Below are 13,446 nucleotides of genomic sequence, written 5' to 3'. Positions count from 1 at the left end.
CAATCATCTATTCTAATCTAAAATTCTATATTACATTATATTTAAGTCTAGTGTTATAAGAAAGTTAACACACTTGTCGTTTGTCATCTAACCTACAAGTAGTAACTCCTTGTAGTACACAAATGTGTAACGCAGTATGAGTATATATGTAGATCAATATTGATTGATAGACTACAGAACAGTATTATGTAACAGCGAACATTTTTTTAAAGAAACTCAGGAATCACACCTGGCTGCAGTACCTATGCTGGCCCGAAGCTGGCTCCTCAAAACTGCAAATCTTACAGAAATCAATTAAATACTTTTTTTATTTTATTTTGATGATAAGTGCTACATGTGAAAAACATTATTTTATGTTCATTAATCATTTTTTTAGGTCATGACTGTAGGCTGAGCACGCTGTGACATGTAGCGCGTTCATAGAAATTCAGAAAACGGAGCTGTGTGTACAGAGACCTGTCATCTGTATGTAGAAGGAGGATTTTTACTTAATGCTGTTGTTTGCAGTGAAAGTTGCTAACGCATGTTTCACCATAAAGTGTGTGTACTGCACAAACACAACAGGCTCCTGGATCTTTTTTTACCCCGGCTTTCAAGGTTTATTTGGGGCAGATTTGAAGGGGTTTATTTTTATATATGCTGCGTTTGACAGAAATGAAAAAAGTTTTGTTTGTGTGTGTGTACATCAGGACACGTCTCCCTATTGATCAGATTCCAATGTGTTAAAGCTCCATTTTTTACTGCAGGCTGTTTAATATGTCCCAGCCTTAACTAGAACAGAAAAATGTTATGGTTGTTCAGTAAAACGTCCATCTGTTCAGCTAGAAGTTCAGCTAGTTTATATTAGCCTGGGGTGGGACATGTCTCTGGTCCCCCAAGGAACTCCCTATTTGGCTTCTTTATTCTCCTGGCAGGCTCCTGTGTCCCCGAGGAAAGCCCTGTTAGCAGCTTGGCTTTAAATGGTGGAAAACTTCCAGAGGGCGCTGCATGGAAAGTGACAGGCAAAACAAACAAACAATGACGAGTGTTTATCTTTTACAGTCATGTGCAGCTGATTTTGAAAAGACACCTCCTCCAGGACTAATGAGATTCCACTCCACCCACTGCATCCTACATCTGAATTGATAACCACTTATTTAACCTTTTTCCAATGGGCAGCAGTTAACACACATCCGGCTCTGGAAGGAAGCCCATTGGAGTGGCCTCCTTTGCATCTCCTTCATGGGGAGGACTAATACTCCCCCATTAGCGACAGGAATGCTCTAAACAGGCTCGGCCCTGCTGCACTTAATATGGGTGACGTGATGCTGATGCCTTCTTATTCACAACAGCTGCCGGACTCCCAGAGTCTTGCTTATGCAAATCCCCTTTGTTTGTAGCCATCAAATTTTCCCCTCCTCTCCTGCCTTCAGAGAGGGAGAGTAAAGAAAAAGGAGACACACTCCCCGAGTGTTGAATGGAGCTTCTTTCCTCACTCACCCACTTTGTTTTATTAAGACCACACTCTATACATGTAGTCTGTGTTTTCTTGCACACACATAACCGCTTTTCCCCCAACTCTCAAATTCCCTCTCTCTATCATTCCTAAGGGTCTTTCCATCTCCACCTCCACCCCCTTGTTCTCTTTCTCACTTGTGCTTTTGTTGATCCCTGTGTGTCTCTTTTTCTTTTTTTTTATAGATCTCAACCTTGGTGTCGGCCTCAAATTAAAATTCAAACAGCTTTATTGGCATGACAAGAGAGTCCTGTCTGGGCTCATTCTCCATTCCTGCCCCATCACAAAGCTACGCGCCCTGGCCCAGTAACCTCTGCACTGGCCTGGAGTACAGGCTGTGTGATGTTGAGGCGGGGGGCATGGGGTTGGGGCCGCATCCAAGCCCAGTCTTGTGTGTTGGGTCAGATCACGGGACAGACACCATGGGCATGTCATGGATGTGTTATTGTTGAGGAAGGCTCCGATGGGGTGTCTGTGTTTAAACTTTCAGACTATGACTGCTTTTGTTCACTGGGCTCCTGCTGGAGGCTAGAAGAGGTTCATATGTCAAAGAGTCTGTGAAGTGAGAAAGTTAAAATTCAATTACAGCCACATTACAACCACACATACTTGTGCATGGCATCTGGAGTGGGTCGGAGTCTGTGCGATAGAATCCGTTGCGACACACGCAGTTGATGGCGCCCTCGCTGGTGGTTCGGCTGTTGATGGGACACTGCAGACAGGGCTCGTCTCCTTGGGTCGGCTTAAAAAAGCCTGAAGGACAGGCTGAAAAACAGAGGAGGGAAAATAATTGTAAATGGCAGGAATGTAAAACAATGAACACATAATCTGATTAATCACCATGTAGCTATAGATTAATCGTGATTAGATGGATGGATGGATGGATGGATGGATAGATAGATAGATATTTTTTTAAATGCTTTATATTTTTTTTAAATGCGGTGAAAAACAAACTATTCTAGCTGTCTGTCTGTTTGGCAGTGCATTTGTATCTGATGCAGTAATACTGTAGTTCAAGTATTACTGCATTTTCAAATGAATGACCTCACCTTTTGAGATTATTAAATTCATTTTCAGATAGAGATTTTGACAGTTTGACCTGTGAGATATACCGTCATGGTAGAGGAGGCCAAACATCAAACATAAACACACACAGGTCTGGCATGTGGACAACACACATTTGCACAACCGAACACCAGGTATGAATACAAGGCATTGAATTCTTGCATGTGAAGATCTCTGCAGATATGGTGACATATCTGCAAGCAGCAAGTTTTCTCTGAATTATTCAACGTGCTCCAGTTGCCTGAGAAATCTCTGAAGTGCCCTGCTTTCCCTTAAGAGCGCTTTACGAGGGGCTCCCTCTGAAAGACCTGGGAGGAAGGTAAGACAGAGATGAACTCCAGCTGCAGATGCCATTACCCCCAGTGTATGTGAGCCATACTGAGTCAATGCGGTGAAAAACAAACTATTCTAGCTGTCTGTCTGTCTGTGAGTCATATTCAAGACCAGAAACTTCACTATTAAAAATACTCTCCTTTCCAACATTTATAACTGCACCATGTCAGGAGCAGTTTCTTCTATCTTGGCTCAAACCAGCAATATTTTTGCTTCGGGTTATTCAGCTCCCACCTGCTCCCCAGATTTAAAAAAAAAAAAAAGTTTTGGAAGTGTAGCAACATGAAAAATTCTAACCAAAGATGCACTGCATCTCAGAAGTGTGAAGCCCTGAGGTCTGGCTTTTGGAGGGTTTTTTTAGGAACACTCCAAAACAAAACCAAAAAGGCAATACTCAGTAGTATTGATTGGTACTGAGTACAGAAGCCACACATTCCTCTATGAATGTCGAGCTCTTCTGCATGCACTAGGAGTTTACACAGCAGCAACAGTGCTGCACAGAGAGTGATTAAAGGCAAATAAATCTCTGATATCCGCACACTAGCATTAGCTCTGGCATGCTTTTCTTTACCCATGATTGATGCGAGAAAATGTTGTGGGTACGGGGGGAAACATGAGGCCTGGACATTCACGCTGCCAGTCAACACTGACTGTGAATGAGGCCCAGGCAACAGGAACGAGAGTTAGAGCTGCAGCTCCGCGGCACAGTGAGGTCTTTGGGAGTTCGGCACTGAGTAGCGACACCAAAGAGGAGCCGCTCAAAGAGGGAATTGGGGAGGGGGTCTGTAGGGGGTGGTGGGTGTAAAGACGGAAACAAAGAGACAAGTGGGGGAAGAGGCGGTGAAGAGCTGTGATAGAGAGGTTTTTTTTTTTTAGCAGCCCAGTTATTCAGTGTGTTACTGCGCCTGCAGTGAATGTATGCACCGCATCAGTATGTGGACTGGGCTTAACAACCAGGACAATGGCTTTAAAGTCTGCCCTAAAAGAAACCATGAAATATTTTATTAATAAGAGCTTTAAAAGCCACACACAGCCTCATTTCAGTGGCGGTACGCATAAATATTTGGGTTTTCGATGGTAGGATAATAGGTTTTTTATCAGCTGAAAAGAAATGAAATGACAGAAATAAACAGAAGGCCAAGTCTTCGTACAGAAAGTGACCTGAAGGAAAGTTTGCAGATGTCTCTTTGAAAAACAAACCATTGAGCCACATTCTCAGGATGAGGTACATTAGCTCTCACTGAATATTGTGTTGAAAATTCTACGTTTTAGAACAGTCATTTTCCAAGTTAAGAAAAGAAATGTTTTTTTTCTCTAAACATTTGTATTGATCTGTACAACACGTAAACTGCCGCCAAATTTGGATTCTCAGGTTTCTGATGGTACCTAAATGCACCTTGTTTGACAGCTGCAATTTGCGAACCCATGTTTTAGAACACTGATGTATTAATATACAAGGTGAAAGCAGATGTAAAGCTTGTAGCTTTGTGGTTTGTTTCATGTTAGTGTTTATTTCAGAGAGAAAAAAAAAGAAAATACGTTTGTATGTCTAATGTCAGCATGGTGGGTTTTTTTTTATAATTTGATGTTCAGATGAATAATTAAAATTATTTTTATAATTTAATAATTAAAATTATTTTTTTGATGTTCAGATGAATAATTAAAATTTAATTTTCCACGCCAAACATTAGAAAATTAAATAGCTTATAAACAGTGGATATATTTGGTTCCACATCTTGGTTTTCTCAGTGATGTGCAGTAAAATGTGTCTTAGCATGCCCTCCTACATCACCACGTTCATTATTTTGGGTGGAAATATTTGGGGAATTTCCAGTTCATGCCCAGATGAGAGATTTTAGGAAGTGAGACGTTGTCTGGTCCCAGATGTAAAGACACAGACACAACGTAGGCTGTGATTAAAAAACAGATCAGAGTTTTAAATCCTCACCAACCTGCCTCTCTTGATTGCTGCTGTTGAGCTTTTTGATCAACAGCCTGGCAGTCTGATTTAACATATCAAAGCTAGGAGACGTTTTTTTTGTGTGTGTTTCCTTTTTCTTTTGGCTCTTACTATTAATATCATTAATGTAATCCAACAAAGGAGCTACGTTTTAGCAGCAGATCTCTGGGGATTTAAATGCAGTGTCTGGAAATGTGACAGACATGGAAATGTGGCTAAAAGCAAAAAAAAAGTCACATAAAAGCTTTGGGAATTTATAAACACTTCAAACTCAATTTGATGTGTAGCTGTGTCAAAAGGGCCAGATCACCTCAAATTGGTTCCAGAGACACAACAGGAATGTGAACTCACACTTCTACTCACGTATTAGTTTAACCAGCACTGAATGATAACCAACATCCCAGCACAAGCGTTCCTCAGCAGCTGCTCGGTCTTCCTTGTTTATCACTTTTAAATATTCACAGTAACATAAAATCTTTAATTAGGCCTTTAAAAATTACAATGACAATATGAGGCACCATCACCATATTTCAGAGCAGGTAATTCGCTGGATGTTTCGAAGATTTCTCCAGTGGAACAGATGTTAAGATTTACAGCAGACTGAGGCACAGACCTGCAGCTGAAAACACCTGAAATGTAAAAAATGCAGGTTTGACAGTGTGGGTATTTATGTTGCTGAGAGAAGAGAAGGGAGGAATGAGAGAAAACAGAGGAGAACGGTAGCATGAAAGGTAGAAGCATTTTGTTTAGGAGGCTACGCCAGTGTGACCGTTCCCGCTGAAAACACTCTCACNCTCTCAATCAATTTGACTCCCCTCTCTGAAGCAGCAAACACACAGAGGACACAAAGAGTGACCAAACATAGACACACTAGAAGACAATCATCTGGACCCTATCTGACAATCCAGCCAGAGATGTTAAAAAATAGCCCCCACCCTCCAGGCTTTTTCGACCAGAAAGAGTCTTTGTCCACCAGTCTGGGACATCACACCCTCCACTTTGGCCCATTTCCCCTCCGCTTCTTTTTAAGGATCCAATTCACCCTCCCCCACCTGCTGTATTTAATGAACACATCATTAAAGAACAGATCAGGAAGACAAAGAAAGACATGGTGTGTGTACATGTGTGTGTGTGGTGTTCAGGATGTGAAGAGAAGGGACTGGATAGGTCGGAAAAAAAATCAAATGTGAAAGTGTGAGGTTTTGAGTGCAGGAGCAATTGCTCAAAGAAGTGAAAATGAGCAGTGTCAGAAAAATTACGTATATGTGTGTCCCATTGTGCCATTGTATGACCACAAGGCAAAAAACTGTGACTCAAAAAAACTGTGAACACCTATTTGTTGTGTTGCTGCTGTCGTCAGTTGTTGCTGAACGTTATCAAAAGAAGCTTTTTCTAAAGTCAACATTGTGTTGAAAAAGGGAAAAAAAATAGTAAATGAAAAGAAGCTGTTCATCCTTGGAGACGTTTTCATATGGACCTCACTATTCTACAAGCACAACTGCAGGGCCTCAGCCTTTGAACTTGTCACAGCCGACCTGGGCTGCCCTTATGAAAAGCCAGTCACGGTCACAGATGAACCAGAGAGGAGCAGCCTTGAGTTGTCTGTCTTTTCTAACAAGCAAGGACAAGGCGGTTTGCCACCCCTTTTTGCTGCTCACACCCCCGCACTCCCCCCTCCATTCTGCCTCAGCACTTCCATGGGGAACACTAGCCTGCTCTGTTTGCAACACAGGGTCTCTGCAATTCAATTAGGGACACAGTCCTCCTCATCGACTAATTCAATCAAGCTTGTGTGAAGGCTATTAAACAATGGCATTTGCTTCACCCTGCACACACATACACACTGGCACACAAATAAGATATTCATTTCCCCCTCTGGGTTTCCCTGTCTGGTGCAATTAGCAGGTCTGTGACACCCAGTGGCTCCACAAGGTGCCTAGTAACCCAGTGAGGGTGACCACTAATGAACTACAAGGTGACAGACCACAACTCTCTCAAAGTTCTAGAAAGTCGCCCTCCTGCTTAAGGTAAACAGACACACATAGCAATAAGAATAACCCAATCAAAGATCACATTTTACACCAAAAATCACATTCCATTTTGGTTTATTCACCCAGCGACTCTAAACCGTGCTGGACCTCAGATGTCCCACACACGTCAAGTTGTATTTGTGCAGACAGGGGACAATGGGGAAGTGACTGCTCAGAGTAAGTCTCTTAGCTCGGCTTTTGAGATGCAGCTCCTCTACTGCTGTCACAGAGATCATACCCCACCACCCCCACACCCACCCCAGCAGGTTCTTCAGAGACAGATTAGGAGCCAATTTGAGCAGCAGATTAACTGGAAATGTGTGACACCTGGGAAAATTACCTCCGAGGGCACAGGCCCCTCAGGAGGGCAGGAACTCAAAGAACACAAACAAAGGGTACATGTACTGTAAATCAGAGGAGAGGAGGTGGGGTGGGGGCCGGGGGTAATTCCAGAGGACAGGTTCAGCCCATTCTGGAGACTTAATTCTCATCGATGTGTCACACAGGGAGAACTGTGTTAGAAGGTTCGGTATTTACAAGACAGAACGAGTTACGCCTGCTAAAGGAACCACAACTGCAAATTTATTCATCGTTTTATTCCAATTATGGCAAATCTGAACTGGAACTAGGAAATGTCTTAGTCAGACATACTTTCAGAGAGTCATACTTCAGAAACAAATGCAGTTTGAACTTCGGTACCACTGCTAGCCAGCAGGTGTGCGCTCTAAACACTTACTCATATTTGAAAATGATCAACTTTTCCCATTAAATATCCTGTCAACTTATTTAAGCCATATCTGGAAAATGTTTTGTACTTCATTATGTATTGCAGCAAAAACCTAGCCTGCAGAGCATGGATACCAGTAGTTTACTATGCAATCACTTTACTAAAATGTTGGAGGTACATTTTTGGCCAATGCAACAGATAGTTAACCCATAGAATGTGTTTAATTTGGTGTTATCCCATGTCTTTAATTTCTTTTCGGCTTCTTCCTTTCACACTATCTTTGTGTTTTAACAAAATAAGTAAAAGTAAAGCTCTGCCATGAGATAACCTGTCCTCCTCCCTTCAGGACTGCTATTCAATTACCACGCTCAGATAAATATCAGTGTGTTCCCTCTAAGAGAGGCCAGTAACAAACACACTTCAGGCTACATTGACCGCCTATCGATGAATCCCTAATTCTACCTGCTGGACTTGTCTAATCAGCTGTAAAGTGGAAACTGCAAAGATAAGATTTTGCTTCAAGTGATTCATCAATTAGTCAAAGCAGTGTTACGTATTTAACCAGCTTTCCACCGCACCGTACACCCAACACTGGAGCCTCCACACACGTTAGCCGTGCCATATGGCAAGTGTTACTTTGATTCAAACAGCACTCCAAGATTGATTCTGTTTAAGACCACAAGGGTCTCCTGGTGATCATCAGGTCATAAATACCAAAGAGAGAAAAAAAATCTGTAAAAACTATCTTAACCACAGTATTTCCATACTCTCTGATAACTACCATCTGTCAATAGAGAAGGAAGCTGAGATGAAAGAAGAGAGTCAGTGGAGCCATGTATGCATGAAGCACAGTAATAATGTCTGGAATTTTCTCTGAAGTGACTTTTTTTTCTTCCCTTTTTTCCCCCTTATTTTCAGCACGGAGGAGAAAACAGCAACAAATGAGAAGTGGAAAAATCACCAGCATCTGAACCAACACACTCACACAGGCTGGAGGCAGGAATATGAACAATGGCTGAGGGTGGGCGGTTACACAGATTAAAAAGGAAAGGGTCATTTCACGGAGGCAGATTACTTGACAGCTAGCTCTCCAGAGGACATACAGGGGTCCAATCAGGCTGCTCTTGCACCCTTTCGGAGGACGAGGATGCAGATGGACTGGGTGTGGCTAAAGGTGGGCTTTTTTGTTGGCATTAATCTCCATTGAAGGTGGTTCTTCGACCTTTAGGATCCACATCACAGAGAAAGCGGCGGCCGTGTATGTCATCATTATTAATGACAGATCATTTGTCACAAAGGAAGCAAATGGTGACACTGAATGTATGACATAATCCTCTATAACAGGGCCACACACTGATATGTTCGGATGGGGTAATTAATCCATTAATATTCTTTAGCTTATTGCACATGGGAGGGTATTAGCAGATATGTGCATGGCTGTCCAGGGGTTAGAAAATAATTTGAATAATTCCAGCTAATTTTCTTCTCTTTTTCCCTCTCATGATTAGGGATGAATTTCTTTGCAGCCAAGATTCACACGAATGACTTAGATAAACCGCATCATTACCCACTTATGTTTACAATTTGAAATGTGTTCACACATTAGCCTTTAATTTCATGCACACACCACAAACTCAACCTGTCATATCCTAGGGAAGTCTTTTAAAATTAGTGCCTGACATTCTAATCTCCCCTAACAGTAGTTTGGCCTCACTCAACATGTTATGCAAACTGAAAGCAAAGACTTTCGCTGTCATTTGACACCAACAGTAAGTTGCCTCTAGTGCTACTGTGTTCCTGATGTGAAGAAAAAAAATTACACCTGTCTTTTCAGGTACGGCGCTGCTCGAGTGGGCGTACACTGTTTCCAATATGAGTCAGGTGGAAAACGAGAAGACTCAGATGTCAGATTGTTGAGCTGCCATTGTTGAGGCAAACAAAAGAATGTGGGCAGCTTTCACCTGCCAATGTCCTCATGAGAACTGATCACCTGCTGCACCACAGAGTTAAACCAGGATCCCAGCAAACCAGGGGCAGTGATGAGAAAAAAAACATTCATTTTCCACATGTAGAGTCAGAGTCAGCCAGCAATTCACAAAAATATTGGGAAGGTGCATGTGCACTGGACTGTACTCACAGTACAGAGATCAGTGTGTTTGAAATCTATATGAGAGTTGACTGGGTGTGTCAGAGCCTCGGCCTCCCAAACCCCCAAATGTGCCCTTTTTGCTCAAGGACAGCTTGTTGCTAGGGTAACAGGAGCCATTTCTATGTAAGGCAGCTTCTTCATTCTGTTCCACAGGCTGCGCGCGGACCTCGCAACCCCCCACCCCATCACAGTCGCAGACTGCTGATGAGAGTGGGAATGGGTGGAGGAAACGGGGAGAGTGGAGGTGGAGGATGAAAAAAAAGGCAGGACTAATGTAAGATAAATGACCTCAAAGACCTGGTGAAAACATATGGCAGTGAGGCAGGTAGACAGCAGTGGAATTTACATTAATTTCTGGGAGGTGGTGGAGATAAAACGCAGGGGCAGAATAAATTTTGCTGACCAGCGGACAAAATAAACAGCCTATATATTTTGCTGCACAATTCTGGAGCCCGACAAAGTTTCTCGAATATTATCAGCTCTGGCTGATTGCGATCTATCCAATTTGGTTTGACAGCCACCATCGCTGCCCTGCACATTTCAGGTGAGGAGCAAACAGAAGGTGGGGTGTTGGCAGCAGTGGCAGCGGTTGCTGTCCTTTGTGCCTGGAGGGAGATGTAGGGAACGGATGACAGAGGCAATCACTTGTTTCTATATGCACATTTTTCTGAGAGTCTGTATTTGTAAAGGACAGCACACAGAGGAGAAGGGAGAGGGACAGGAGTGGAGGAGAGGGGCTGTGGTGGTAGAGCTGTGGATGGGGAGGGTCTAGAGTCCAAACAAAGGCAGCAAACAGCAGCAGCTCCAAAATCAGTGACTGAGGCTCCCCAAGGTGAGGTCTGGCTGATGGACAGGTGGCATAAAGGGCCTGCATGTTGTCTAGTCACTGGGGACAAGGAGGTGACACAGTGAGGAGGAGGGCCGGGGGCACGGGGGGGGAAAAAGAAAGGGGGGGGGGGGGAGGGGGGGGGGGGGGGGGGAAAAAGAAGGGGGGGGGGGGGGCCGGGGGGCGGGGCGGGGGAAAGAGAGAGGGGGGGGGGGGGGGGGGGAAAAAGAAGGGGGGGGGGGGGAGGGGGGGGGGGGGGGGAAAAAGAAGGGGGGGGGGGGGGGGGGGGGAAAAAGAAGGGGGGGGGGGGGAGGGGGGGGGGGGGGGGAAAAAGAAGGGGGGGGGGGGGGGAAAAAAAAGAGGGGGGGGGGGGGGGGGGAAAAAGAAGGGGGGGGGGGGGAGGGGGGGGGGGGGGGGGAAAAAGAAGGGGGGGGGGGGGAGGGGGGGGGGGGGGCCGGGGGGCGGGGCGGGGGAAAGAGAGAGGGGGGGGGGGGGGGGAAAAAGAAGGGGGGGGGGGGGAGGGGGGGGGGGGGGGGTGGGCAGAGTCGGGGGCGGCTGGTGATGAATCTGGTCACTGTCCCAGTGGAACCCAAACATGTAGCAAAAACACACTGTAAACGAAGCAAAAGGACTAAACAGTTTGAGGGACTGTATTTATAAACTGTCTTTTGTTTGTCTCCAGTCATTTGTCCCATTCTGTTACAGATTAAATGAATAATTCCGTCCACATGTGTTTAATGAGGCAGCGCCGACTCTGGGTAAATTCTTATCCATTTGATCTACAACAGAGGAAAGTTGCACAGTAATTTGCCGATTTCACAAGCATTAATCCAGCGGGCACAGGTTCACGCTCGACTTGAGAGCAGCCTGAGTATGGAACGGTGACGGTTCATGTACAATAAACACACATTTTTATGTTTTCTTTGTAGCCGGCGCCTAAAAAGCACTGTGTTGCTTTGGAGTACACTTTAAATATTTATGACTATGACAGGCTGCTCAGAGCAAAATGAGGTGATAGCGTGCCACTCAGGCAGGGGCAGAATATCTGATCACATGACTGGAGTTGCTGTTTTTAAATGGATGAAAAAGCTCATGAAAATTCAGGACAGGACAGGACATGCCATGGAAAAGATAAAGCATCAAACCATTTCACCTGGTATTCAGGCTCAAAAATGCAGCATGGAAATTCCACATTTGCAGTCGCACACACACAAAAAAACAGCCGTTTCCCTGCACCATTACAGCTGTGCCTGAAAACGATGCTGTTGTTAGAAGGCAATTTCTCTGAAGGCTTTAATGGCTGCTGTGTAGACGTGCGAAACATTAAAAAGCCCAATCATGCTGCAGACTACGGTGGTGGACCCTGCAAATTACCTGGATATAGATTGGCTAATTACCTTTATGTATATATGTCATTGATTCATGTGAACCAAGAAGAGCTATTCATAGGTGTCATTTGTGTCTTTTCCCACTCCTTTGATGACATCCTTAAACCTGATGAAGAAGGGGTTCGACTGGACGCTCTGCCTTCCATTTGTCCTGATCAATTGAAGCCGTTCCGCACAGACCCAGGGGGTCCGTGAAATGAAGTACCCAACTAACACAGGGATTTTGCCAATACTGGGGAGGGAGGTGTGACTACTCCCGTTACCTTGGAAACTACCCCGCTGACGACTTTACCCGAGGAACATCACTCCAGTGTAACGCCTCTCCCCTAAAAGGCATTACACTCTCAACCAAAAACCATGTTTTTGTTTACTAAGAAAAATGGCCCGCTTCTGCTTCTAATGTTCATTAATTGACCATGAAATGAACACCACCAGATACAGCATGAAAACGCCCGTAGAGGTATTTGAATGCAGTTCAGTCATTTCTTGCCAAAAGCAAGAAATGAAAAAGGCAACAGTATTGATTTGTACATAAACATCAGAGCAGCGAGTGATGAACGGCACTCATCTTACAGCAGACACGTCAGCATTAACATTTGAACCAGTTAGGAAAATGTCTGCTTTTTTTCATTCAGTTTTGCAATTGTAAGGGCTAGACAACTTTGGATTATTCACGATTAATCATGATTATTTGAGATTTTCAAGTTTGACCAAATCATGAAGTTGGTGAATTTTTAGTCGTTGCAGCTTATGAGAATGGACTGAGGCATGGTGGGCATCTGACCTTAAGTTGAAGCCTCTACAAATGCATGCTAGGTGTTGAGATGGTATTTTAAGCTTGAGGTGCTTTGATGAAACGAAAACCTTCCCTGCAGTGTATGTATCTACTGTGTAATAGAGCAAGGATAAGTGAATGGATGGTGGAATTACTGGATGCACATCATTCTGCACTTGCATTAAATGTTTTAAAAGTTTTCATCTGATTAAACAATTTATTTCAGATGATTGGCGTTAGGACAGCCCTTGTAATATCTGGGTGACTAATAGTGATGTTTTCTGGATCACCAGTTGATGATTCTGATATTATTTAGGCACATATTTTTTAGATCTGTTTCCTTCTAAACATATTGCCTCACTTCTCTCTGTGTGCCGCTTAACTGAACTTTACTAACTGGCACATAAAAGTTGTTCCTTTTTGTTTTGATTTTGTTCTGCATGGTTCATAAGGAGTTACTCCGCATGAAAGCATAATTGCAGATTGTAAATTACCTCCACAATTTTGAGGGTAGGCGTTGTGATGATTTTTGTTTTATGTTGCAATCAATCTTAAAGTGTAGTATAAACATTCCTAAAGAAGTGATTTGATTGCTGTACCAACATGTCTCCATGCAGCGTCTGCTTTACACGTCCTGTAGGTGTAAGACATGTCTGCAGTCTTTGTCAGGTGGGCGACTGGATTTAACAAGGAAATAA

The 13,446-nt window shown here is 43.8% G+C and overlaps 1 protein-coding gene across 4 annotated transcripts in view; it reads right to left on the bottom strand.

The window, feature by feature from the left end:
* ephb2b (eph receptor B2b) overlaps positions 1–13,446 on the bottom strand; it is a 122,155-nt gene that overhangs the window by 41,353 nt on the left and 67,356 nt on the right. For all 4 annotated transcript variants that reach the window (XM_008320750.3, XM_008320751.3, XM_025059984.1 and 1 more), the window contains exon 4: positions 2,105–2,260. In XM_008320750.3, the coding sequence (XP_008318972.1) occupies positions 2,105–2,260 (156 nt within the window). The remainder of the gene's footprint in view (positions 1–2,104; positions 2,261–13,446) is intronic.

This window comes from Cynoglossus semilaevis, chromosome 11 (assembly GCF_000523025.1).
Source record: "Cynoglossus semilaevis isolate Cse_v1.0 chromosome 11, Cse_v1.0, whole genome shotgun sequence".
Classification (NCBI taxonomy): domain Eukaryota; kingdom Metazoa; phylum Chordata; class Actinopteri; order Pleuronectiformes; family Cynoglossidae; genus Cynoglossus; species Cynoglossus semilaevis.
This window is presented reverse-complemented; position numbering and strand designations above follow the sequence as displayed.